Raw genomic sequence first — 26,910 nt, 5'->3', positions numbered from 1 at the left:
GCGCGTAAGCTGTAACGTGTTCGTGATTGGTCGGATCGGAGATCTCCGTAAGAGTGGGAGTGTTCACGCACGATAATGTCAAACATTCTTTTTTTCCACCGGCCAAATGATCGTCAGATGTGGGGGAGAAGCACTCAATGGAGACATTATGGATTAACCAATAATTACCCCAAAGTCAAAGTAAACATAACTGATGCGGTGACACGTTACCAAAGCAATTATGTAACCACAAATCCGAGATTTCACCTCGAGACTGACGACGTTCTTACAGGGACAGGTGGACCATTAGGCTACAAATACACCCAAACTGGTCCGTGATTGGACTGGGGACACTGGACATACTGGAGCCCATTCAACGCGGTAAATATTCCAATCTTTTTTTTTTAGGGATGTGATCCTCCCTTTCCCGAATGCACAGATCTAGCGAAAAACTAACAATACAGAAATAATAATAATTGCAACCTTTCTGTCACGGCAACCTAACGGTACTTCGGTTGTGGCACCGTGAGCCATCCAAGTTGCATTTTCTCCTCTCACCCTAACTTGACTGTGCCGGAGAAATGATTTCAGCAGACGTCACTCATCTGCATAGGGACTAAAATGCAACCATCCTGCATCAAGCTCCTCACGAACCCGAAACGCCACCTCGTCGTGTGATTACAGGACCTCCTAATTGCTGCATAAACGAAACTACAAACATGGAAGGTACGGTTTGCATGTCGTGTCCTGGTGGAAGAAAAAAACAACAACAAATAAATATATATATAGTTCTATTCACAGATAGGAAAAACACATCTGGCTTACAAACTGTCCAAGATGGATGCAGCGCCGCTGTGCGCAGGGATGCGCGGCGGAGCGGCAGCAGGTTGCCTTTAAATGCCCGATCAATACTCGCGGTTTTCGCCGAACGTTTGCACCTACGTCTTGTCGCCTTTATGCAATACATTTAAATATATATATAAATCCTTTTTGTTGTTGTTGCAGGAGTAGGATGTTACTAGCATCCGCCGTGTTGGTATGGGAATGGCTGAACGAGCACGGACGCTGGCGGCCCTACAGCCCGGCTGTCTGTCATCACATCGAGGCAGTCATCCGGAGCGACCCGCGGTGTGGTAGTGTCGTCCTCGGCCAGGTGGACTCTCGCCTCTCGCCCTACATCATCGACTTGCATTCCATGCACCAGTTCCGACAAGACACAGGTGAGACAGACGGACAGACGCGCACGCACGCACGCACGCGGGGCGTTGATGTTGTGGCGGTGTAGCCGGGGCCCTGAGGTGGAGGCCTGTTTTGTTGTTGTGTTATTGTTAGTTGCTGTTGTGCGACCACGTTACGTTTGCAGGCCTCCGGTGTTGATTCTGCTCCAGAAGACGTTGAGGTTGTAAAGTGGATTTTCCATTATCTGCAGCAATGACTGTGTCATTCTTTTCTCTTTTGAAATATTGTTTATACTCTATACTCTACTATAAGTCGAGTCTCCCTATAGCTGACATTTCATCTAAAGGTGAGGGACGGATGCTGTCTGTGGTTCTGAAAGGTGTCTTTGCTCGAAGTGACTCATACTGTTTGAGCATTTGTGTGTGTGTGTTTTTAGCGACCGGCCCACAGGCCACAGTAGCGGCTGAACCATCCAGTCTTTCTTTTTCTTTTTCCTCACCGTCATCAGCACCACTGTCTCATGTAACAGACTACAGGCGCTGTAAATCATCTTTTGCAAATCAAAGCGTCACAAAGAGAGAGAGAGAGAGAGAGAGAGAGGGAGGGAGGGAGGGAGAGGCGAGCGGAGCAGTAAGACAAAGCAGGGAGTTGTCAGTTGTCAGGCGCCTTACTTTGGCAGAGAACCTAACATTTCCCCCCTCTCTCCCTCTTTCTCTCCTTCTCTAAACATTGGCTGACAAAAGCCTTTGTGGAGTTTGTTTTCCAAATCCCAGCAGAAGCTGAGCTAGGGGGAGGCGGGCAGGGAGGGTGCCCGAGTCTAAATAGGAGACAGGGAGGAGGAGGAGGGGAGAGGAGGAAGGGAGAAGGGTGGGGGGGAATTTCGGGAGTCTGAGGTCATTGATGAAACGGGGTCGATGGGAGCAGATCTCGTGAATGAACTGCCTTGTTGTCTTGTGAAATGTCTCAACCAAATAAACTGTACGCCCTAAATTGCAATTTATGTTTAATGAATCAACGGGTTTAGTCACATTTGAGGTTTTGCTACAAACGCTTTTTCAATTCTCTGTTGTCCGTACACTACGGAAGGGGGGGAAACATACATACGCCCTGACGGCACTGCAATGGGATCCCGAAAAGCTTTCACCTCCCACTTGTAGATTCAAACTCACTTGCTTCCAGAAATCTCTGGCCCCCCAATCGCCCCCCTTTCAGACACAGGGTTTGACGTGCGAAGGCTTTACAGTATGCGCAGGCTCTGTCGACATTCTCCAGGCGCCCTGGGAAAGCAAACACGGCCAGCCTTTGGGGTCGGATCACGGGCTGCCAGCCAATCGGAAATTGAGAACACCGCGTGCCGTTACCAGGGGCAACCCGTTTACCCAAATTCTTAGCGAGCAAACACAAACACGTCGAGTTTGTCCGGCTCACGGTCTACTTGTCTGCAGTAAACGGTTCCTCTCTTACCTCCTCTTAAAACGTCACTTTGTAGAAAGCCTCGTCGAATCGGTGCAAATCACACATGCGGTCCGAATGCGAAAGGCTGTGGCACTGCCCCTTTCCTGCTGTGTTTGACCTCCCAACCCCCTGCCTCAGGTACCCTTCGACCGGTACGACGTAGCTTCTACGACCCCACCTCGGCGCCGGGCCAGGGCTGGCTGTGGGAGTGGGAGAACGACGCCGGCAGCTGGACGGCGTACGACACGGAGGTGGGCATCGCCATCCAGGCAGCGCGCGACCGCCAGCAGCCCTGGCTGGACCTGGCGCCGCTGGGCTTCTGCTACCTCATTGACTTCGAAAGCATGACCCAGATCAACGGGCAGACGCAGCGCTGCCGACGCATCCAGCGCCGCGCCGACCTGGCCTACCCGCTGGTGTCCGGGCCCCTGCCCAAATCCCACCACGCCTGGGGGCCAATGTCCATGCCCAGCCACGGGGGACTGCTCGGCGTGGACGTGTCCGGGGCGGGCATGGGGGTCCGGATGAGCGGCGGTGGCGGCGGGACCGGGAATGGGAGCGCGTACCCCAGCGGGGCGCTACCGGCCTCGGCCATCACCTCCCTGGGACAGCCCTGCGCCTGTCAGCAGTGCATGCTGGTGCTGAGCGTCAAGGCGGGCGCCATGTCGGCCCACACCCTGGGTCGGAGGCCGCCGCAGACCAAGCCACCCAGCCCCAAAATCAGCAGTTACCCTGTGCCGGGGGGGTCGTACTCCTTGACCCTCCCGCGACCTCCCTCCCTGTCGCGGTCCTATTCCCCCCACAGGACGTCCATAGTTGGGGCGACAGGTGGCTTCAGCGTCGGCGGCATGGGTGGCCCAGTAGGTGGCGGTTTCGGGGGCGGCGGCGGCGGCATCGGTGGCCTCGGCGGCCTCGGTTACGGAGGAGGCTTCCCCCACTCTTTCTCCCTCCTCAACTCGGCCACCGGCGCCCTCTCCATCTCCTCTGCCCGGCCCCCTCCTCCGCCGCTCCCCCCTCTTCCGCCGCCCCCTCCGCCTCCCTCCACCGCCCTCTCGTCCGCCGCTGCCGCCGCCGCCGCCACCTCTCCCCCTCACCCCTCCGCCTCTTCCTCCCTGTCCGCGTCCGGCTCCGCCCCCGCGGCGCCCTCTCCGGGCCCGCCACTCATCTCCACGGCTGCCTCCACCTGCACGCCGTCGCCTTCGGCCCGCGTCCTGGGCCCAGTGTCTTCGTCTGGTGCCGCTGCCTGCGCGGCCCCTCTGCCGCCCCGGTCCAGCCTGGCGGGGCTGAGCCGACCTGCACTGCAGCGCATAGCCATGGCCCAGTCGCGTGCTCTTATTGCCTCTGGGTGAGTACACATCCACTGTAGTATAGTAGTAGTGCTAGTAGTACTATCCATTCAGTTTAGTCCCAACATCCAAATCTTCTACACTGAATCAGGCGCATCATTAGCTTAAAGCTGCGACCATCAAGGTTATTACACGTGCAGCGGATCACATGACGAGTGTGTGTGTGTGTGTGTGTGTGTGCGGCGTAGAAAGGTTGTGCTCGTAGTGATGAAGCTCCCGAGAATCAACCAGCAGCAGAAGACGTTCGTTTTTCAGTGGCGAGAAGACAACTGTCTGCTAACGACCTCAATATAAGAATGAAAGAACCTTTATAAACACATTCGCCGACAAAACAAATCGGGGAGAAAGAAAATCGTCAAAAGGATGTGACTTGTGTGTCTGTTTGAGTGGCAGTGTCATGACCCGGCTCGAAGGGGATGACAAACACGGGAGAGACACAATGCAAAGGTGATTTCCAAATATATTTATTTAAGTAAAGTAACTAATCCAAAAGTAAAACAACTATGAGGTGTGTACGTCAGTAGTTTCAGTCATGTCAGTGTGGGTGCTTGATCATGTCGGAGGAATGTTGTGAACCTAAATTAAACGTCAAAAGACACAAAACAAAGGTGCGGACGCTGGCCAGGGAAAACCAGCGACCCTGGCAGGCAGGAACCATGAGCTCTTATACTGCCAGAACGCCCCAGCTGCTCCCAATCCAGTTGATGGCATTACCTCTGGGAAAGACAGTGACGTCATGACATGAGCCAATAGGCAGGGCCGTCACACCCCCCCCCATAAGATCGGTGTCCCAAAGGGAACACCGACACACTACAACAAATAAAGCAGGACTAGTCCCCCTAGAAAAACACTAAAACGAAACTTAAACAATGCTAATAAAAAATAAGCACCTGACCAGAAAAACAAAAATAACCGAATTACTACAAAAAATTTATAAACAAGAAACCCATCACCCTGCCCATGTTCCGCCCCTTCCCCACCTGTCCTCAGCAACTCTGGTACCTGAGAAGCAATTTAAGACAACAGGCACAGCAAGAACAAGTCACGAGCAACATGAAATGGCATAACTCAAATGTAGACCTCCCTTTTCCGAAACACTAATTCAAGGCAACGGAGCACGTGACAACGCATCTGCAACTGTATTATCGGACCCTTTGATATGCCGAATGTCAAGATCATATCCCTGCAGAAACAGAGCCCATCTCATCAATCTCTGATTCGGACATCGCAATGAACGAAGAAAGGTCAGAGGATTATGATCTGTATACACAACAAGTGGTGCACAACCCCCCACATACACTTCAAAATGTTGCAACGCCCAAACCAACGCTAATGCTTCCTTCTCGATAACAGAATAATTAAACTGGTAACCATTGAATTTCCTAGAAAAGAAGCTCACTGGTCTCATTACCCCCTGGTCATCTCCTTGCATCAAGACGGCGCCTGCTCCCACCTGGCTGGCATCAACCTGGAGCAAAAAGGTCCGATCAAAACGCGGTGCTGCCAGAACAGGAGAAGAGCATAGCACAGTTTTAACGTTATCAAAGGCCTGTTGACACTCCACAGACCACACAAACTTTACTCTGGTCTTCAGCAGCTCAGTAAGAGGAAACACCACAGTGGAAAAATTTCTACAAAAAATCCTATAGTATCCCACCAGACCCAGAAACCGCTGCAGCTCTTTTTTGGTGGTGGGCCGTGGAAATTTTTCGATGGCCATAACCTTAACCTGGACTGGGGCTACACGACCTTGCCCAACTACCCGCCCCAGATAAGTAACAGTGGCCCTAGCAAACTCGCACTTTGCTAAATTAATGGTGAGTCGCGCTTCTTCCAAGCGCTCAAACAGCGCCCGAATGCGCTGCAAATGGGAGTGCCACGTGTCACTATAAATCACCAGATCATCCAAATAAACCGAACATCCCTCCAGCCCGGACACAACTCTGTTCATTAATCGCTGGAACGTAGCGGGAGCGTTTCTTAGTCCGAATGGCATGACAGTATACGAATACAGACCCGTTGGTGTAATAAATGCCGAGATCTCCTGAGCCCGCTTGGACAGAGGTACCTGCCAATATCCCTTGAGCAGATCAAATTTACTCACAAACTTGGCGGCACCAACACTGTCAACACAGTCCTCCATTCGCGGCAAAGGGAAAGAATCTGGCTTTGTAACCGAATTTACCTTTCTCATATCTGTACAAAACCGCGGCGTTTTATCCTGCTTCGGTACCAAAATACACGGAGATGCCCAACTGGCATTGGACGGTACAGCAATATTGTTTTCGACCATGTATTTTACTTCAGAGTCCAGATGTTGACGCTTCTCTGGTGACATACGATAGAAACGTTGTTTTATCGGCTGTGCATCTCCCACCTCAATATCGTGCTCCACCCAATCGGTGCGCGAAGGGACATCGCCGAACAGACAGGGAAACTTGCGCACCAAATTAGTGAGCTCACAACGTTTAGACTCCGGTAAATGAGAGAGCAGCCTATCCAAGTTACTCAGAGATTCTGAATTTTTTAAGCGACCACACAGCAGACTGTCATCCGGCTCAGGCACCCCATCCTCATGTATCAGAGCCATTGAACCCACGGCCAGAGCTGGACAAACCCCTTCCTCGGTCTGTCCTGACCCCATACCACGGCTGTAAAACGGTTTCAACAAATTCACGTGACAAAGCTGTTTGGACTTCCTCCGCCCCGGTGTCGCAATAAAGTAGTTCAAATCCGTGATTTTCTCAATTACCGTATATGGACCAGTGTACTTGGCCTGGAAGGGCGAACCTACAATAGGCATCAATGCCAGGACTTGGTCCCCCGGACTGAACTCGCGCCGCTCTGTATGGCGGTCATAATTCCCCTTCATTTTGCTCTGAGACATTTGCAATTTATCGCGTGCTCTACCACCTGCCACGAACAATCGATGCCGAAACCCGTTCACAAAATCGATCAAGTTCTTGGGCGGCTCAGCATCGACCCAATCATCTTTTAACACCGCCAAAGGGCCCCGCACCACATGCCCAAAAACTAGGTCATTTGGACTGAAACCAGTGCCCTCTTGTACGGCCTCCCTCGCAGCCAACATAAGCCATGGGAGCCCCTCTTCCCAGTCTCGATCCAGCTCAGTGCAATAAGCACGCAGGAGAGATTTGAGAGTCTGATGAAATCTCTCCAACGCACCCTGACTCTGCGCATGATAAGCAGATGACTGATTGTGTTTGATGCGCAAACATTTCAACACTTGACCAAACATATGAGAGGAAAAATTTGACCCTTGGTCACTTTGGATAATCTTCGGGATACCGAAAACCGAAATAAACTGAGTCAGAGCCCGCACCACTGCTTTAGTTGTAATGGACCTTAGCGGGTATGCAGCCGGATACCTGGTACTTTGGCACATCACTGTCAATAAATACTTACTGCCAGATTTAGCACACGGCAACGGGCCGACGCAGTCCACAATCAAATATTCAAAAGGTTGGCTTATGGCAGGGATCGGTTGTAGAGGAGCAGACTTCACACGCTGATTTGGTTTTCCCGTCAATTGACACACCTGACATGTTTTAATATATACAGCAACATCTCTTTTCACGCGCGGCCAAAAGAAATGTTTCAAGATGTTTAGATATGTCTTCCTGACCCCAAAATGCCCACTCTCGTCGTGCGCTATTTTAAGCACCAAAGGACGAAATTTAGCCGGCACGACCAACTGGAAAATAGCATCCCCTACACAGTCACTATTCACCCCAATCCATTTCCTAAACAGCAGGCCGTTGCGCAGAAAATAGCCGCTGGCTGCACTTTTTATCTCCGCAGCCGACAACACACGTTCGAACAATTCTTTTAGGGAGAGATCACCGATTTGCTCCTGCAACAACTCGCTCTGTGGCACCGACAGTGGAAAATTGGACAAGGACAGAGTCTCAAAATCCGCATCACCACGCTCCTCATCGGTTAACCCAGGCTCAGCCTTACTCATTGCGCGTGTAACCACACAGGCTGGAAAATCCTCAGGTATCTCAATGGAGCTACAGTCAGGCGTAGTACTAACTGGACAGTGTGTAACAACAGGTGCGGGAGGAACATCATCCCAGATGCGGCCGCCAGCCAAGCCATTTCCCAAAATGAACTGAACCCCCTCGATAGGAAACGCCGGCCGCACTCCCACAGCTACCTCCCCCTGTATTAGCTCACAATCCAGAACCACCCTATGCACAGGCACAGGTAACACAGTCAACCCCATCCCCCGACTGAGGATACGGTCCCCGCTGTCAGTTTCTACGGACAACGGCAGGACGGACTCGATCATATAGGAATCATATGCCCCCGTGTCCCTCAATATCGTAACCGGGACTTTAACATCGCTACCCCCAAGCGACACAAAACCACTTCTGATAAAAGGAGCATATGCCTCCAGAACATCCGGCTCAGAACATCCGACTGACGCACAGCCGGTAACTACCGGAACAGCAGCCGCAGCCGGCTTAACATTAGGATGGCCCCCTCTATGTTTAGACAACCCTGGACAATCCGCCTTCCAATGACCCTTTTCATGACAGTAATTACAGCTTCTACTGCTGTCAAAATTTCTCCGTGAGTGAGACTCGAATCTAACAAAGCCAGGCTTCCTCGAACGCATCTGGTCAGCCGCTACGGTGCTTCGACTGTGTTCACCCCAGCCAGCATCATCGCGGTTGGGCGTGCGCTCTCTCACACCATCCTTATGAAGCAGCACATACTCATCTGCTGACACAGCAGCCTCTGCAGCGGAGGCAACCTTATGTTCATTAATGTAGGTTGCAATCCGACCAGGCAACCTGTTTTTAAACTGCTCCAAAATGACTAATTCACACAAATCATCAAAAGTAGTGATCTCAAGCGCAGCCAGCCAACGTTTAAAATGAGTTGTTAAATCGCGAACAAATTCAACATACGTTTGGCCACTTCTCTTCTCCCAAGCCCGGAACCGTTGGCGATACGCCTCCGGCACCAACTCATAAGCCTTCAGCACGGCAGATTTTATTTTAACATAGCTACCGCTATCAGCCGTGCTCAAAGACGAGTATGCCCCCTGCGCCTTACCGGTGAGTACGCACTGGAGCAGCAGAGCACAGTCTCCATCCGACCAGCCCCTCGCCGTGGAAACACGCTCAAACATCACAAAAAACGAGTCAGGATCCTTCTCATTGAATGGTGGCAACAACCGCAAGTTGTTTATGTCGAAGGGCCGCGCACCGACCCCAGACAGCTGCCGACCTTCACTCTCACCAGCCCACTTATTGTCCTTACCTAGGGACAGACGATAGCTCTCCAGCTCCATCCTTGCCTTCTCGGTCTGCTGGTGGATCATCTCCAGCTCAATTTGTTTTTTAGCTTCTAACTCACACTTGAGTTTTTCATGCTCCATCTGCAACAGGAGAAGCTCTTTCTGTTGCTCAAAAGTCAACCCCTGAGTTTGTGCAGGAACGCATACGACCGGTGGAGACCGGCCAGACGTAAGAACTCCCAGTTCACAAAGTTTTAATTTCAAAGCAGCTTTAATATCGTCTTTACGCCTCCTATCCATCCCAACTACTGAATAATGCTCAGCCAATTCCAATAACTGCTTCTTAGTACAGCTCTCCAAGGCCTCTTCTGACGGGGCTGCCGTGAACGCCTCATATTCAGCCATCGCAACATCAATAGTTTACCCAGAACAGGCAAACAACACCAATCTATGCCAAACAGGACCAGCAAGACAGCGAGGTATCCCCGTGCGCACCAAGATCTCGGTTTGGAGTTTCCCCGCTATCTAACATTAACCCCCTTATCTAAGCTCCCGGCTAGTCTTCATGCAGCGGGCAGTGGTGGGTATTTATGCACCAGAGACCGCTGCCCCGGGGGAGCAACTAGCAAGCCAGCAACTCTCCCAAAGACACGGATATGCTCCCAAGACAAAGCTTTAACCACTATGCCACCACAACACTACCACGAACCCACGCAACGATCCTAAAAGAGGAACGCTACCAAACCTACAAGGGAAAACTCCGCTCCAGACTTTGATCTCCAGGTACGCTAAGAACACTCACACTTGTCTCCCCGGACGTTGGCATAAACTTAAACAACCGAACCCAAAATAAAACAAGCTCCTCCTGACCCCGCTGAAGGTAAAGGAATCCACACAAACCGATATATAGACAGACTGTGCCAAATCCGATGCTCTCCCTGATCAGTCAGCCCACATGCACTGTAAACTCTCCCCTAATTTACTACGAATACAACCAAATGTTTTACAGTCTAGGCAAACTAACCAACGCAACAAGCACGCTCTATCGCAACTTTCCACGTGTGCGCAACCACCGGCACCGACTACAAAAATCCGTACTTAAAACACCATTGCAGCCAGGCCTACCAAATCACAAGCTCAAGTAACTAAATTTAAACACACTCGACTAAATTGCGCAGACGAACGGCCGGACGAGCCCCCATTTTGTCATGACCCGGCTCGAAGGGGATGACAAACACGGGAGAGACACAATGCAAAGGTGATTTCCAAATATATTTATTTAAGTAAAGTAACTAATCCAAAAGTAAAACAACTATGAGGTGTGTACGTCAGTAGTTTCAGTCATGTCAGTGTGGGTGCTTGATCATGTCGGAGGAATGTTGTGAACCTAAATTAAACGTCAAAAGACACAAAACAAAGGTGCGGACGCTGGCCAGGGAAAACCAGCGACCCTGGCAGGCAGGAACCATGAGCTCTTATACTGCCAGAACGCCCCAGCTGCTCCCAATCCAGTTGATGGCATTACCTCTGGGAAAGACAGTGACGTCATGACATGAGCCAATAGGCAGGGCCGTCACAGGCAGTCTGTCTCACTTATTGTCTCATGTTTGACCGGACGTTGCGAGGACCTCCTCACAGGCACCGCGTCCCTCATCAACATACCCCACATGGAACCAAACGAGGCCGACCAAACCGGAAACGTAAGGCAAGCCAGACAGGCCTCCCTAATTGGTTTGCAGAGCCTTAGAGAGCTTTGTGGTTTCGTGCGTGTCAGCACTGGGGTTGGTAACCGTAGCAACCAGTGTGGACCAGGGGCTTTGTTTCACAATGTAGGTTTACTGAGATATCCTGATGACTTGGGCTGAATAAAACCTCCCAAATTTAAAACGTGTGACACGCTGCAGGTTTTATTTAGCAAACCACTTGGGGAACCGGGGTGTAACATCTGGGCTCTCCCCATTTGATGTGGAAAGCACAATTTCCCAAAGAGGAAACGGAGGTTTTCAGATGTTGTCTTCGGGGATGAGGATCGTATCTTCAGTCTAAACAAGGTCTTAAAGGTCTAGTGCGTCAGATTTTGATAGCTTCTAATTACTCCGGATTACGGCTATTGGTACATTTGACAACTTTTAGATTGCATTGTAACCAACCGCACCGCTGTTCCTTCGTCGTGTTATCGTGCCTGGCGGTTTTTCTGCTGCCTCACTTTTGACTCCTCGTGAGCAACCTAGAGGTTTTAGCAACAGATTCCAATTATAGCCGTTCTTTTTATAACATTTCTGACAGGGGCCTTTCTGGGTTTGCTCTAGATGTCACTTATGTTATGCGGTTGCCTCGAATAAAAACATGCAGGAAATTGAGCAACGCATCCAGTCACGCTGGCACATCTGCACGGAGCTATTAGTGTATTGTTAAAAAAAAAAAAAAAGAGCTTTTTTCCATCAGGGCAGATTTTATCACTGTGATGAGAGTCCCAGCCGTGAACCAAAGGTAGTCACAAACCAGGTATGCGGCTGATGTATAAAGACTGGTGAGGTCCGAGCACGGCGTCTGAAATAAGACAGTGGAAAGTGTGAAAAACATTGGTCCTCTTTGTCTAGCAGCTAGTTGTCTGCAGTTTGGTGCTCTTTTTTTTTTTGCTGAAGGCACTGAGGGTCAAACAAGTTGAAGGCCAGGAGGTCAAGGCAGTGAACTAAGTTCAGTAAATCCTTCTCTGCTATTACTAGTTTATCTGCTACAAGAGTCCGCTACCTATTCTTGAAGAAGTTGTTCTTGACCCTTGCTGTTCTGGATCCGTACCCTCTCGGTTGAATGCACTTATTGTAAGTCGCTTTGGCAGAAAGCGTCGGCTAAATTCAAATGTAATGATGTACAAAACGACACATTATTAAAGAAAAAAAAAAGGCATTTTTGAAGAGTAACATTTGTTGTCGTTATGTCCCTGCGAGAGCTCGCCTCAAGTGAAACGGAGCAGATGGTTTTCCGATCGAGGTGTTAAAACTGTCGGGATGCTTTCTCCTCTCACCGCGCCGGGAATGATTCCTGCAAGCGCGTCAACGTAACAAAGCGTGCGTGCGTGTGTGTGTGTGTTGGTCCATGCTGGCACCTTGTGTTTGCATCATCCAGCGTTGCAGATACAGATTTTGCTCTAACGATTAAATAAACGTGACCAATGGACACTTCTTACACTTTCTCTGCTTTTCCTCCACCTTCCCTTTAAACCTTTTTTGTCAAATGACGCACAGGATGTCGCTCGGTTTGTTGAGCTGTGTATAGTTGTGTTGTTGCTGTCTTTGTTTGTACCAGTAAGCAATCTTTAACCTTGAAATAATACGACACAGTGTGAATTTGATTAATATACAGTAATTTTACCAATTCAACCATTTTTTTAAAAAGATCCCCTAATTTCTGATTTAATACACAGTATTTTTACCAATTCAACCATTTTTTTAAAAGATCATTGTGTAGCGTCACCTAATTTCTGCTTTGTTTTTAATTAAGTCCTTCATCATACCAGAGACATTATGTACGGTCGAGTACAAAATCTATTAAAAAAAAGACAGATGTGGGAGGTAGAAAAACAAAATATAAAGGCGGAGAAAGACGCAGTAAAACATCTCTTGGAAAAGTATTTTTACATTTTTTTGTACTTTATGTAATTATGTAATTTATGTATATTATGTACAAAAATTAGGAGAAGAGAAAAAAGTCAAAAATATACGGTAAACCCTACACAAATACAATAAAAATAATCAAAATACATTAATATGTGCGTAAATAAGTAAAGGGTAGGCTCTTTATTATAAGAAAAATAATAAATAAAAGATAAATGTATTGATGCAAACACCTCCACTAGGTGTTCCAGGAGCTGTGGTTACCTTTGATCAGCAGGGGCTGCAGGCTGTACCTAATGACAGCAAAAGAGATCACAGTAAGGTCAGAGGTCAGGTTCTGTGGACAGCTTTGTTCAGTATTTAAGTCATCCTGCCCCCAAATCTCAGGTCAGGGTTTTACAATAGCAGGCGTAACATCCACACAGTGGCAGTCCGTGGGAACAACGACCTGGCGGTGTGACGTGGTAACTGACCGCTAAATCCCTCCTGGGACGCTTCTCTGGCCCAGAGTTTAGTCAACAGATGGGAACTGGTGGATTATCCCTATAAAAGGAGGAAAGACACCTGACAGCTGCTCACAAACCGAGAGGGAGAGAGAGACCGGAGACGGACCGAGGGACTCAAATCCTGTCCCCGGTAAAAAAAAAATATTACTGGAAAATCTTGTAAAAAAAATGACCATTATCAGAATTGGCACAACGTAAGTACACGCCTCTGACTGGACAGTGTGGTGACAGTTAATGTGTCTGTTTGCCTGGTAGTGAGCAGAGACACAGGGATTTAGAAGTAGTCCAAAACGAGCCTGCCGGGATGTTGCCTTCAGCTCTGTGCAGCACCGCCCTTACTAACCACTTCAAACTCTGGGGGTCCTCAGCAGGGGCTACTGGTACCTTTGTTATTAATGCTATGGTACGTAGTTATTCATGTAACTATCCAGCATCATATTAGAATGGAAACATTAAGTACGTGGTGGCCTTTGTCACTCTTCAGCAAAAGATTTAACGCGGGACTTTCACTGTGCGGCAGTAATAGTTTTACTTGTGAAGCGGTGACGGGGTGTCTTTAAAAAAACGTCCATCACGCTGCATGTTTTAGTGAACCCATGGACCGCCTGAGGCTCCGCCCCTGCTGCTACACCAAGCCGTGTGTTTGTTTAATCAAAGTTTTTGTTCCTGTTGAACGTGAAATGGCACCACATTTGAAAAAGTCAGTCCACTGGATGCACAGCAAAACACCCACCGGGTGTGAAGTAGATCGGAGGATAATGTTAGATAAGGGTTTCTTCACTGCTGTTGAATTTCTTTTTTTAGAAAAAAAAATGTTAGGTCTTTTGAAAAATAAAATATGGATTTTGCTGACTAATTTCTGTATGAAATGAGAGCCGCTTAAATTAGTTTGACCTCCCAATTTTAAGTGTACTTAATATTAGCTTTGCAAATGGAAGGGGGAAAAAATAACTAATTTGCCTAAACTAAGGTGTCGATAATGCTGCCGTACACACAATCCTAATCTTAAACCTTCCATACCAGGAAGTCCCGCCTGGTAATTAGAGGACAGTAAATCAAGTCGTGATGAGCAGCATCTGTTTGTGTCTCTGCATGACTCGGCAAAAGCTCCTTAGCCTGATGGTTAAGGAGCTGGCATATTCTCTGTGTCATCCCTCCTGTATTACATTTGACTCATTTGATGTCTGCCCCATAGTGTGTCTCAGCAATCGGTAGATTATGTTTGTTTTCCCCTTTTTTTCAGAGTGCCAACTGTTCCAGTGAAGAACCTGAATGGGTCAAGTCCCGTGCATCCTGCCCTGGCAGGTAAATTAATCGACACAGCCTTACTCATTATAATTCTGATTATTTAAAAATGGGTCTGCTCCCAAATGTAACCCCTATGGTTAATTGATATCCATTTGCATGAAAAAAACCCAATATATAGTGACTGACATGCCCCCTCTGCTGGACGCACCTAGGGATTACAGGCATCCTGATGAGCGCGGCAGGACTTCCTGTCTGCCTGACCCGCCCTCCCAAGCTGGTGCTCCATCCTCCACCCGTCAGCAAGAGTGACATCAAGCCCGTGCCCGGTCTGGGCCACTGCTGTCGCAAAACCACCAAGAAGCAGGCTCGCAAAGGTGGGTCTGACGATTAAAGTCCTTTTTTGCTTTTTACCTTTTCGCCGATATGCAATCGCACCTATCGCCTGCATTCCTGTGACAAACGGATCATCTTATTTTTTCTTTCTGTCTTGTAGGAAAGACCCCTGAGGAGGTGGTGAAGAGATACCTTCAGAAGGTCCGCAATCCCCCGGAGGAGGTGAGTTTTTTTTAATTCTAGTTGTTTTCAAAAGACCTGAACCCCCCCCCTAAAATTGCCGGTTTTCCATACCAGGACTGCACTATATGCATGGAGGCCCTGGCCGGGCCATCGGGCTACAAAGGCCCTGGCGTGGGGGGCATCTCCAGGGCCGAGTCGGTGGGCCGCCTCGCACAGTGCGGCCACCAGTACCACCTCCAATGCCTCGTCGCCATGTACAACAATGGCAACAAGGACGGCAGCCTGCAGTGTCCCACCTGCAAGACCATCTACGGGGTCAAGACAGGCAACCAGCCCCCGGGCAAGATGGAGTACCACGTCATCCCGCACTCGCTACCAGGCCACCCGGACTGCAAAACAATCCGTATCATTTATAACATCCCTCCTGGCATCCAGGTAATGTCTCGCACACGCCTGCGTGAGCGGTACCTTCTGATGCGATGTTCGATTTTGCTCGGATGACTTGATGAACTTTTCTCTCGACCTTTAGGGCCCAGAGCACCCAAGTCCGGGCAAACCGTTCACCGCCCGCGGGTTCCCCAGACACTGCTACCTCCCCGACAGCGAGAAGGGACGCAAGGTAAAGTGAGAACTCGTCTCCACAGGCGAACCTCCCGATTTGGGTTAGGATTAGAGTTGAAGTGACCGGATTCTGTGACGACGCGTCATGTCTCCCTTCGTCTCTCCCTCCTAGGTACTGAGGCTCCTTCTGGTAGCGTGGGACCGCCGACTCATTTTCTCCGTGGGTACGTCCAGCACCACCGGCGAGTCGGACACGGTAATCTGGAACGAGGTGCACCACAAGACCGAGTTTGGCTCCAACCTGACGGGCCACGGCTACCCGGACCCCGGCCACCTGGACAACGTGCTGGAGGAGCTCAAGGCTCAGGGCATCACGGAGGAGGAGTGCCTGCCCAGAGACTGAACGGACGCATTGGGATTCGTGGGCGGAAGGACAAATCCACTTTTTTTTTTGTCTCTGTGGGGAAAAAAAACATGAACTGAGAGGACTTTTACCAACAGGAACAAGCAACTTTAAAAAGCAGAACTCTTTCCGGGAGCGTCGGTAAAAGCGGTTCGGCAGAATTCGCTGGGAATGAAATGTCTCTCGTGACTGCATGGGTCAGTTTCGACACATGGGAAAAAAAATTTCCTCCCAATGCAGTAACGGTGTCAAGATCGAAGATGGTATTCAGTGAGACCACTGTGCACATATGAGTCAGTGTTAGATATAAAAAAAAACAAGAAAAACTTTCATTTATACTGTGAGACTTCATTTTAAGAATGTAACAACGTGAATTTTGCTGAATTGGTCATGTGTTTAGCACTGCTGCTGCTACGTGGAACTGAAAAGGAGGGACGTCTGTAAGCTGTTTTGCGTGTGAAGTCCACAAGCAAAAGAAACTTGTCATTGCAGATGAATATTTCAAATGTATAACTGGATATCTGAGCATGAATATTTGCTGACCTCTAGTGGTACTTTTCCAGAACTACATTCCTGTTTAGGTTTGATTTATATTTTATTGTATTGTTGTATATTATGAATACTTGATATCTGATATTGTTTCCATTCTATCATTTTTAAAATACTTTAATTAGACATTTTGTTTTGTATGCTTTGTTTTATTTGCGTTGTCTTCAGGTGGGGGGGTTAGATCAGACACAATCAGAATCAGAACCAGAACCATTTATTGCCAAGTACGTTGAACACACAAGTAATTGTTTCTTGTCGGGATGGTGCAAACAATAAACATACATAGTCATAAATAGACAAACGCGTGCAAAAAACAAGAATAATGTTCTAGTTTTAATTTAAGTGTATTAGATATCAAATACTAAATAATGACTAGAGATGATGGTCAAAAATTGTCCTTGGAGTGACCGAATAAAGAGTTGTCGATGGGGGGCGGCACTGGAGTTGGTGGTTGAGAGGCATGGGACCCCTGTTGAGTGGGGGGAGGTCCCATTGTCCTGCAAAGCGACAGTAGAACTGGTTCAGCTCGTCTGCCAGGCGACGGTCGTCCCAAGGAGTGTGTTTGTTTGTGTGTGTGTGTGTGTGTGTGTGTGTGTTGGGGGGGGGTTAGGCTTGTAATTGGTGATTTTGTCTGAGACCTTCCCAGACCGTAGCAGAGTCACTTTATGAGCGCTGATCGTGGAGCTTCTCGCAGTACAGTTGTTTAGCGTCTCTTCACCGCCTTGCCAAAATGTTTGCCTCTTTATGAAAGTCTTTGTCCCGCCCCCTTGAATGCCTGTTCTTTATGCAAACGTATGCCAGCCATATACCAGCCCCCTTTCTTTAACAGTATTTTGTATTAGATTAGTTCACAAACTGACATTCCTTAAATGTTCTGCCCTCAAATCATGAGTGCATTTGATAGCTTTCTATGTCTTCTTGTATCTGCGTTATAGGAAAGGCTACAATGGATTACACCCCCCCCCCCCCCCCCCTCCCCAGCAGGAGTAAATACCCCAAAAGGCTAGGATTGGACTTCTTGCCTAAGCTCAGACTTGCACAGAGCTTTCTACTTAGTATCAAAATGAACCGGACAGCTTGCATCTACTGTATCATTGCATAGGACACACAAACCAGCCTCAAATGCGCTAATTACAAAACAAAATGTGCTCATCGTTTGTTTCTTCGTCATCCGTAGTTTTTGCCATGAGCAGGTGCAGAAGACTATCTCTTGTTGTGGATCCAGCTTTGGCCAAAGTGGTCCAGTTAGTTTGCATTGGGTCCATTGTGGACCGGTTTATTATGACGTACAATAGACGAGATGTTCGACATGTCTTGACATACTAACGTAGGCCAACATTAATAGCATTTATACTTTATGATGATGACTTACTGTATGCACTGTACTGTATGTATTTGTTTTATGTGCACAAATTTGCATTAAACGTTTTTCTAAGGTTCAAAGAGATAAGAGAACTTTAATCTGGTTTACTCTTTCATTTCATGCCTAATTATCAACTTTAAAACCAACTGAGACATTTAAACGCTTTAAGAATACTTCATTGATGTTTCAAAACGGTGCAATTTGTTATAGATCGTGCAGTTTTTCAGACATGTTCTGCCATCATGACAAGATTTAATTAAAAACACATGCTGGAAAATAGTATCTGTAAGTTATATAAGTTGTAGATGTGGGTATATTACTTCAAGACGTGAGGGGCGTATGACCAGTTTACCAGTAGATTAGTCTGGGCCCTGGATTAGTGGTCTGGATTACTTCCACTTTAACGAATGAAACATTACGGAGATAATTAGACACAATTATAATGGACCCTCTGCAATAGGATTTGGACCTGATATGGACACGGACAAGGGTTAGTGAAAGAACTGTCAAGGCAACAATCACAACCCTACAAAAAAAATAACATCACAATCAGGGAGTGAGAAAGCAATAAACATAACCTGATACTAAAAAGACTAATTCACTTTTTGTGACACAGGCCCTTTTAAGTGCACACTGGAGAAATAAACCTTTCACATCAACTTTCATTTGCCCTTCCATTTCTCGGAAGGTTTTTCTTAAGTGACAGATGTGATGGAGTGGGCAAAGATGCTAATTTGTGTCTTCAAAATGCACCGGCCGCCTGTCAGGTCACCGCGGAGCAGATGGGTTAAACGTCTAATCAGGCCAGGACTGAGTTAAGCCGCTCTGACAGCAACCAGTGGCTCTGGGAAAAGATGAAGTGAGGTTGGGCTTAAGTTCCTTTCCCAGTTCTGCACTTTTTGGGTGACAAAAGTAAATGTGGAGAGACAAAGAAAATGTCTAAATGCTGCAGCGAGGGAGCGGTTTGAGGTCTGTGCAGTGTGCCTTTCGTGCATAAATACTCTTGAAGGACAGATGGGACCAAAGAGGAAGGGAATTTAAGAACAAATGTGCATAATATGGCAGATTAGGACGCTTGAGATAAGGGGGGTGGATGGAGATGGGCCCCTTGCTGAGATGTAAACGGGGGAGGGGTCCTCAAATGGTCAGAGAAACCCCTCCTGCAGGGGTGCATGTTGCTAAAACTAGGGCTATGAATAGAAAGCTGATTACAGAGCAGTCAGCATTTTGTGTTTCGTTGCAGTGGCGCCGATGGTCTGACATCTCTCCCCCCCCCTGTTATTTCCACCTAAAGTGTTTCACAGTTTTTCACTGAGCGTTTTTTTTCCTGCCTTTTAGGGCTAAATTGCAGACAGGAATTATCTTCCTCTGTTCTACATCACGACAGATAGAGCCAAACCTCTGTCGTCCGTCTCCAAAGGACTTGTCTATTATTAAAAGCTTTTAAATGGAGCAGCGTGTTGGCTGACGACCAAATCCGGCTCCCTCGTTGCCACGGAAACGCATACCCTGAGCTGTCCTTTTTTCTTTCTTCTTCCCCCCTCTTCCCCGCAGGCTCATATTTCAAAAATGTCAGCTATCGCGTGCAGCTCACGCTGCTGCCTTTCAGCTAAAAGCTTTTTGTCCTGCCAATGGAGCAGAGCAGAGGGGAAAAGGAGAGCGGACGCGGGGGAGTGGTTAAAAGAGAGGGAGGGAAAACAAAGTGCCTCCCCCTTGTCGTTGCCAAGGCAACTTGATGTCACGGTGACATCACACACCCCTAAAAGCTTTTAACCGGATTCCTCTCCCGCCTTAGGCCCCATTTTGAGTTCTCTTTCAGCTAGGCTAGGGGGGGAAGGGCAGAGTCAGGACGTCAGGCGTTTGTGCCTGCTTGCAAGTATCACTCCCTCCTTGCAGATTCCACACGGCTCTCAGCACAGTAAAAGCCTTTCAAACACAACCAACCAAAGATCCTGTTTCTGCAAACAAAGCCAGGGGACACCATTTTCAAAAATGGCAACAGAGGACGGTTTCAGCTACCTGATGGGGGGTCAGAGCGAGAAGCACAGGCGGGCCCCGAACTGGACCGACGGCGAAATGAAAGCCCTCCTGTACGTGTGGGAGGAACACCACCACGAGCTGAAAATGAGCAAGAGGAACGCCAAGGTTTACGAGAAGATGTCCCAGCGGTTTTACCAGCTGACCGGAGAGCAGCGCTTTAAAGAGGAGATCAAGATGAAAATCACCAACATGTCATTTCAGTACAGGCAAGGGCAGCAGATCCAAGCGGCCCGCCGGAGGTCTGACAACAGACTTCAGCCGCTTGCACGACTTAAAACCTCAAATTTTTCTTTTTTCATCCAACAGGCGACTGAAAACCGTGGTTTCTGAGAGTGGGGAGACGCCAGACTGGCCGTACTTCAAGGCCATCGAGAAGATCCTCTCCAAGCCGCCGGAGAACGGACGTTTGAACTCTTTGGAGTTTCAGGCCTCCGCCGCAGGTCCCTCCACCTCCTCCCAGTCTACAGACAACCTGGTGCCCCAGTCCGAGGAAGGGGGGCTGGGATACCTGCCAGAGTACACGGGCTCCTCAGACGAGATGGAGATAAAACAAGAGCTGGACTCGTTGAGCTCCGACAGTGAGACGCAGGATTCCAGGTGACAAAGACTACTGACATATTGATATATATATATATATATATGACAGAAGAGAATACACTCCGCTTTGCTTTTATCCATAGCTCGTCGTCTTCCTCAGATGGCGAGAGAAATACGTGCATGCGACATTAGTGTGGTGAGATAATGTCATATAATGTAATGCCTTGATGTGATACTTTCACATGACTTCCCACCTGCTATCACGTGACCGTGTTAACCAAACGAGGCTGAAACCTCGGGAAGCAAGCAGAACTTGTGCGGGTGAAGACTCGATCTCCAGAAGGAACTTGTAAACATGTCATTATGCATCGCTCCAGGAGGCGCAGCGTAGAGAGCGGACGTAAATACAGAGAAAAACAAATTTGAGAAAAGGGCATTTGACGTTTTCCCTTCAGAACAACAACAGGAAACAATTTGGAAAGAACTTTGGGGAGGGAAAACCCCAGATTTGAACATGACGTACTTCCCATCTTTGCCCTCAAATGAAAATAACAATTTGTGAGTTAAAGAATATGTGATTTAAAGACCGCCTAAGCTTAAACACCACAGCAAGCCATAAATTCCACGATCATATAAAGCATGACAGGATTTAGCTGCGACCCAGAAGTGATCTCTTACCACAAGACACTGCCTGCTCTGAAAAGGTCCATTCTCTGTTCTCCAGCTCTCACCCTACTTCAGCCAGGAAAAGATATGCCAACAAGCACCTGTCCATGAAGAGGAAGAAACTGCGGGTGATGCAGGCCATGCTGCAGCAACAGAAGAAGTCGAGCAGGGCCATCGAGGAGACGTGCAGGGAGGTACGTCGAGCCATGCACCAACAGAACCTCCTGCAGGTCCAGTGCCTGCAGCTGCAGGAGCGCATGATGAACCTTCTCGAGAAGATGATCCAGCCCCCCTCCACCACGTCGGCCTCCTGGGGTCAGAGTGGGGTCAAAGATCCAGCGAAGCCATGAAGCATGAGGGTTGTGGTGGTCGGGGAGGGATCACGGTCTTGCCTCACTTAAAGCCTTGTTGAAGCGGGAAGAAAATAATATTTATTTTGGATTTCAGTTCAACAGTTTGGGATGCAAATGTCAAAGTGTAGCTTTCAACAGTGCAGAAAGTTACGGATATAATGTTACCGTGTTTTCAAAGGGGAATGGATTGAATGACCCGTGTTGATGACCATAATGACATATGCTGGCACATGAGCATCCCACGTGTGTCAGACACCAATGTGAACTTTTATGTTAGCTAGATCTCATAGCTATCCCTATCAGATCAGATGTTGTGCTCATTTGTCAAGTACCCAATTGAAATACCTGTGAGAGCAACAGCATTGCAAAATACAGACTCATCTGGTCACTTTTTCACTGTGCCGGAAAGATGAAAGATGCCAAAGGTCAACATACACGGCTGAAGCCTGCAGAAATGTTCATTTTGTGAATCTTATTTAGCTGCGATGGATGCAAATTGAAAAATGACGTTTTTTTTTGTTCATATCCAGAAAATTGTGGTTGTGCGTTACTGTGACTTGGCTCTCTGCCTGCACACTAATTGGACTGACTGAGCACAATCAGATAATATGCAGTGTAATTGTGCATTATGCATTGTGCTCTTAGAATTAGATTAAGGCCCAAAGCCAAACGGAGACAAAAACAGAGATTGACATTTAAATTCCTGAGAATGCAAAGATGTCCTGTTTTCGTGTGCATTTCTGCCAAATAAAACAACACGCAATCTACCATTATTCGTTGTCTTTCTCTTTTTTTTACTGCAGAGTAATTATTTACATGTATTTTACACAGACGGCCTGTTTTAAAGCCAAAATGTTAGTCTTTGCCTTTCAGCCCATTTTAAGAGGATTTGGAGAAACTGGGGATTAAGTTGGTTTCGTCGCTCACTACACCAACGCGCACAGACGTCGGTGCTTCATGAAAAAGAAAATGTTTTTCAAAAGCAAACGTTGTTACCTGTGACATGGCAGGTAACAATACCTATAAGCTATTCACATATAAAGTACACAATGGCTTCATGACGGATAGCATTAACCAATTTAGCGGCACTCAAAATGTGACACCTTTTATCCAAACACTCTTCCTTGCAAACGCGCAGGCTGCTGCACGTGTGTAACAAAGCCATGTGACAACGCAAACCGTTGACGGCCTTTGACCAGAGAGGCATATCGAAGGTAAACCGCAGTAAAGTGCAGCTGCTCCTGTGTGGAAGAGACGGGGACGGGGACGGGGGGGGACGGAGACCCGCATGCACGAGAGAGATACTGCAGTAACAGCAGAATCATATAGGTAAGAATACATATATGCGTGTGTGTTTTTGTCATATTAACAACTTATGAACATTGAATCTTTGTGTGTGTTTTAAAACAAAACGTTTCTGGGATTATAAGAGGGCACACACTTAGACGTACACGCGCACTTAAAACCCACCATTTCCATATTTAAGTGTCGTCGTTTACCAAAAACAACACCTCTGTGCTTTTAAAACGGATTTGTCTGCAAAATGAAGGCTGTCAGCAGCCACCAGCATCAGCCAATGGCGTTCCTCCAATTATTTGAATATTGGGCATGACGTGCGTGGTGATTGGCCGGGGAGGGAGGTCACGTGTTCCAGAGACGTTACGCTGTCATGGTTACAATGAAAGACGCTTTGTGTTCTCCGCCCGATGCCATGTGGACTCGCTGAATCGCCGCACTGATTTACCACACAAAACGGGAGGTTAAAGTGAAAATGTAAACTTTCCGACGTGCAGCAGCTTCCACGTGACTCCGTGGCAGCGTTCTTGGATCTTTTCACTTCCGGAAAAAGGGTAATTTTTTTAAAAGTTCGTCGTCACGCAGCCTCGTTAGCGGCGATAGTTTGTGTTTTGACGTTAAGTGAAACACCGAAACGAGCTAATGTAAGTTATGTTTTATTATGTATATATTTTTTTCAATACCCGGATCAAAATAGTGTTTTATCCGGAGTTTTTAAAAAGTGTATGACCGAAACCAAAGAGGCTGGTTCCCCTTTAAATGTCGCCGGTGAGAGAGAGCCAGCTGGCGTGCTGTTTGGGGGTCGGGGGGGCACCAGGCAAGCTGTGCTTCATCTCTGACACATAATCAGTTAAAGAAGATTGATATCGGAGTTTTGTTTTGTTCATAATTGACCTCAGTGTGAGTTTAAAAAAAAAGCTGCAGGAGCAGCCCGTCCTCAATGTTTTAATTTGCATTTGTTATAATTCTGTTCTTAACCAGATTGTCTCAACCAGAAGTATCATTGAAGTGTGACATTTTTTATTCAATCCTAACATACAGGGATATTATATACAATATCAGCCGGTTAAGTGGTCAGTGGTCACAAGTAAACGGATCGGGTGGGGGTATTTAATGATTTATTGCTAGTTGAAGTAAATCTTTTGAAAAAGAAAGCAGAACAGAAAGTAGAACACGCGCTAAGTTTTCCTTTCATATACTCAAATGGCAGACTAAATATTTTTGTTGTTTGGACATGATATTGGGGAACTGTGAACCAAACTAGGTTCATTGCCAAGGAATTTACCAGATTAATTAATTATTAAAAGTATTATTTCACCTCAACGTGTCTGTTTAGCAACTCGACTTTAATGTCTGATCCTGTGTTTTTCTTTTTTGGGGTATAATTTTAATGTAAGGTAAACACCTAAAGTTCCTTCCTGTTTTCCCCCACTCATGTCTTGCAGGATGACAACAACACAATAGTGTTGGCGACCTGCAAGTGCTTTAGTTCCCCACGCGCTGGATCTCACAGCCCCCTCAAAAAAAAAACCCCATGAGGATACAGGGACAGCCCGAGGGCGCGAGGAGGCGTCTGGATTTAAACTCTGCCGCTGAGCTGAGGGGCGTGGAGGTCATCCGGGGTCGTGCCGGATATGGCTTCACCATCTCGGGTCAAAGGCCTTGCCTGTTGAGCGGCATCATGGAGGGAAGCCCCGCCGACCTGGTGGGTCTCAAACAGGGGGACCACATCATGGCCATCGGCGGAAGCGACGTGTCCACCGCTTTGCACGAGACCGTGGTGCAGTTGATCGGCAGCTGCGAGGGACCCCTGCAGCTGGTGGTGCAGGGCGCGAGCCGCATCATGGCCAACCCCATTCTTAACGACGCAAAATTCGGGACCGGCCCCAAAAGTGGCGTTTTCCAAAAGCCCGCCGTTCTACGCGCTATCTCGCACGATTCTAGCAACTCCTCCTTCAATTCCAGTCACTCCGGAATCGCCAAACCGAGGCCGGTGTCCGAGCCTGACATGTCGCAATGGCCCCAGTGGGGCGGACGCCAGACGAACCCTTTTGCAGAGCAGCGGAAGAAGCAATCGTCCGGGGACACGGACCCCGTGTTCACGGACCAGGCGAATCCAGACTGGAGCACGCTGAACATGACCCTGGTTGTGGGATACCTGAGCTCCACGGAGCTGATTTTGAACCCCACGGAGTCCGAGGAGAGCTGCCTTAAAGCCATCCGGGAGCGAATACGGCTTTTGGGAACCGAGCAGAGCACCCATACTCTGGTGATGATGAAGGTCATGTTCGACTGCGTCCGCCTCTGCGACGACGCGGGGGCCGTTTTGGCCGCGCTGCCTGCCGAGAACCTGGTCCTGGGGGCCGTGTGCGCGGAGGACCCGCGCTTTTTCTGCCTGGTGACCACGGCGCACGTGGTCGACGGTCGCATCCCCGAGGACGGACCTCTGCGGGCCTCCTGCCACGTCTTCTTCATCGACCCCGAGCTGGGAAACCACGAGGACCACATCGGCATCGCCGGGCGCTTCGGCTTCGACTGCACTCCCGATCCCGACGCCTTGGGCTGCCTGGAATTCCCTCTGTCTCCCCAGGACGTGCTGCACTTCGTCACGGTGCTGTACAGCGACATGGGCGAGGCCGTGGAGAGGCTGCGGGTCAAGCTGGACGCGGAGACCGAGCTGCAGGCCAAGGAGATGGGCGACGCGGGCAAACAGGGCAGCGCCAGCAGCAACGGGGACAGCGGGATTGGAAACGCGTCCCCCCCTGGGGAGAGAGCGGACAGGGATTTCCCCTCCGCCGTCCGAGAGCACCCGGGGGCCCACCTCCCCAGCTGCCCGTGGGATTATCCCCGGGCCGAAGACCTCCCTCCAATAAAACTCTCAAAGAGCGGGCAGAAACTGCACGGCGGCAACAGCGGCGGCACACATTCCCTCTCAGAGTCGCTGCCGGGCCCCGACTCCCTTCATAAGTTTTACGGCGGTCCTCCGCCCAGGCTCGAGTTTCAGTTCAAGCCCCCACCGCCTCCCCTGCCTCTAAATAAAAAGGCAAACGTGTTGGGCGACCCTCTCAGAGGTAGCCAAAGGTGGTTCTCAAAGCCCAAGTGGTCCAAAGCCCTAAGCGTTGACCCTGAGCCTCCGCCGAGCGACGAGTGGCCCACCAGCATCGGCCCCGGGACCGGGACCGGCACCGCTAACCCGCCCCCCCCCATGAGCAACATCCCCTCGAACCGGTACCCTTCTGCAGAGGTCATGATGCTCCCTCCCAGACAGGAGTGGACCAAAAGGTTTCTGGAACAGAGAGAGAAACAGCGGAAAGATGACGTTGCCAAAAATGTAAGTAAGAGCCTTTTTTGTTTTTTAATTTAAAACCTTCAGTCGGACTTGAGGTCTGCAATCAACATTGTTCAAGCACCAATTTGGTCTGCGCCCTGTAATCATCTTGTGTGAACATAGCTGTTATGGTTGTGGTCTGCATGAATTCATATACAACTAAAAGCGGTCAGTCAATGCCAGTTTTACATATTTGTGACCCCAATTAGGGGAACCACCTTAAACAATATAACCAAAGATGCTCACTAACTGCTGCATTTTGAAGATTCACCGTCTAAAAGGGGGAAAAAAACAACTATTTACCTTTTTTAGAATACATATCCTAGGATGTGGAGCGCCACTGAGCGCGCACATCCTTGCATATCGTGTTTCTTTAGAAGCACGGGCGGGCCGAGACATCTGTTTCTGTGCTTCATTCATGTTTGACACGGCGACACAGGAAGTATTGGGGGGTCAGACTGGAGGTTACTTTCCAGACGCCGAGTGGGCGTCAGTAGGCCGTTTCTGGTGGAACGAAATACAATCCGCCTTTTCTCAGCGTCACCGGTTTTGAGTCAATGATGTCATTGTCATAAACACACACACCCACACACACACAGAGGGAGAGAGATTTTATTGTTATGTCACCGATCCTCGCTGCCCACAAGATGGCCCTCTCCACACACCCCACGGAAACGAGGAGCCCCCCGAGATCCGCGA

At 48.6% G+C, this 26,910-nt stretch overlaps 3 protein-coding genes and 1 long non-coding RNA gene across 6 annotated transcripts in view; 3 read left to right on the top strand and 1 right to left on the bottom strand.

The window, feature by feature from the left end:
• The first annotated feature begins 47 nt into the window (after positions 1–47).
• Positions 48–18,072, top strand: dtx4a (deltex 4, E3 ubiquitin ligase a). Of its 3 annotated transcripts, XM_078107219.1 has the most exons (10): positions 67–360; positions 571–705; positions 985–1,199; positions 2,752–3,958; positions 14,595–14,656; positions 14,812–14,973; positions 15,093–15,154; positions 15,230–15,550; positions 15,645–15,734; positions 15,849–18,072. In XM_078107219.1, exons 3-10 carry the CDS (start codon positions 992–994, stop codon positions 16,077–16,079), a joined length of 2,343 nt encoding a protein of 780 aa, XP_077963345.1. In that variant the 5' UTR covers positions 67–360; positions 571–705; positions 985–991; the 3' UTR covers positions 16,080–18,072. The 3 variants fall into 3 exon arrangements, with proteins under 3 accessions (XP_040036127.2, XP_077963345.1, XP_040036125.2); XM_040180193.2 differs by lacking the exon at positions 571–705 and having other exon boundaries at positions 48–360; XM_040180191.2 differs by lacking the exon at positions 67–360 and having other exon boundaries at positions 392–1,199.
• Positions 18,073–19,736: 1,664 nt separating this feature from the next.
• On the top strand, positions 19,737–22,360 carry msantd1 (Myb/SANT-like DNA-binding domain containing 1). The gene is made up of 3 exons (XM_040180198.2): positions 19,737–20,237; positions 20,338–20,628; positions 21,293–22,360. The coding sequence occupies exons 1-3, from the start codon at positions 19,984–19,986 to the stop codon at positions 21,582–21,584; spliced, it is 837 nt and encodes a 278-aa protein (XP_040036132.2). The 5' UTR covers positions 19,737–19,983; the 3' UTR covers positions 21,585–22,360.
• An 857-nt stretch (positions 22,361–23,217) lies between these two features.
• Positions 23,218–26,910, top strand: part of LOC120822579 (regulator of G-protein signaling 12-like) — a 28,692-nt gene continuing 24,999 nt past the window's right edge. The window contains exons 1-2 of the mRNA XM_078107210.1: positions 23,218–23,437; positions 24,329–26,214. Of these exons, the coding sequence (XP_077963336.1) occupies positions 24,418–26,214 (1,797 nt within the window). The 5' untranslated portion in view covers positions 23,218–23,437; positions 24,329–24,417. The remainder of the gene's footprint in view (positions 23,438–24,328; positions 26,215–26,910) is intronic.
• LOC144410402 (uncharacterized) lies at positions 25,940–26,655 on the bottom strand. The gene is made up of 2 exons (XR_013468437.1): positions 26,515–26,655; positions 25,940–26,169 (listed from the first exon to the last, which is right to left on the bottom strand). It is a non-coding gene; the product is annotated as an uncharacterized LOC144410402 (long non-coding RNA).

Source organism: Gasterosteus aculeatus, chromosome 7 (genome assembly GCF_964276395.1).
Source record: "Gasterosteus aculeatus chromosome 7, fGasAcu3.hap1.1, whole genome shotgun sequence".
Lineage (NCBI taxonomy): Eukaryota > Metazoa > Chordata > Actinopteri > Perciformes > Gasterosteidae > Gasterosteus > Gasterosteus aculeatus.
The sequence above is the reverse complement of the archived record's forward strand: the minus strand, read 5'-3'. Positions and strand labels throughout refer to the sequence as shown.

Excerpts from the sequence above, each read along its gene's own strand:
- dtx4a (XM_040180191.2), top strand. The coding sequence starts at position 821 with ATGCAGCGCCGCTGTGCGCAGGGATGCGCGGCGGAGCGGCAGCAGGTT. Across the intron at positions 1,200-2,751 it reads CCAGTTCCGACAAGACACAG|GTACCCTTCGACCGGTACGA; the intron begins GTGAGACAGACG and ends CCCCTGCCTCAG. Across the intron at positions 14,974-15,092 it reads CAAGAAGCAGGCTCGCAAAG|GAAAGACCCCTGAGGAGGTG; the intron begins GTGGGTCTGACG and ends TCTGTCTTGTAG.
- msantd1 (XM_040180198.2), top strand. The coding sequence starts at position 19,984 with ATGGCAACAGAGGACGGTTTCAGCTACCTGATGGGGGGTCAGAGCGAG. Across the intron at positions 20,238-20,337 it reads AACATGTCATTTCAGTACAG|GCGACTGAAAACCGTGGTTT; the intron begins GCAAGGGCAGCA and ends TTCATCCAACAG. Across the intron at positions 20,629-21,292 it reads AGTGAGACGCAGGATTCCAG|CTCTCACCCTACTTCAGCCA; the intron begins GTGACAAAGACT and ends TCTGTTCTCCAG.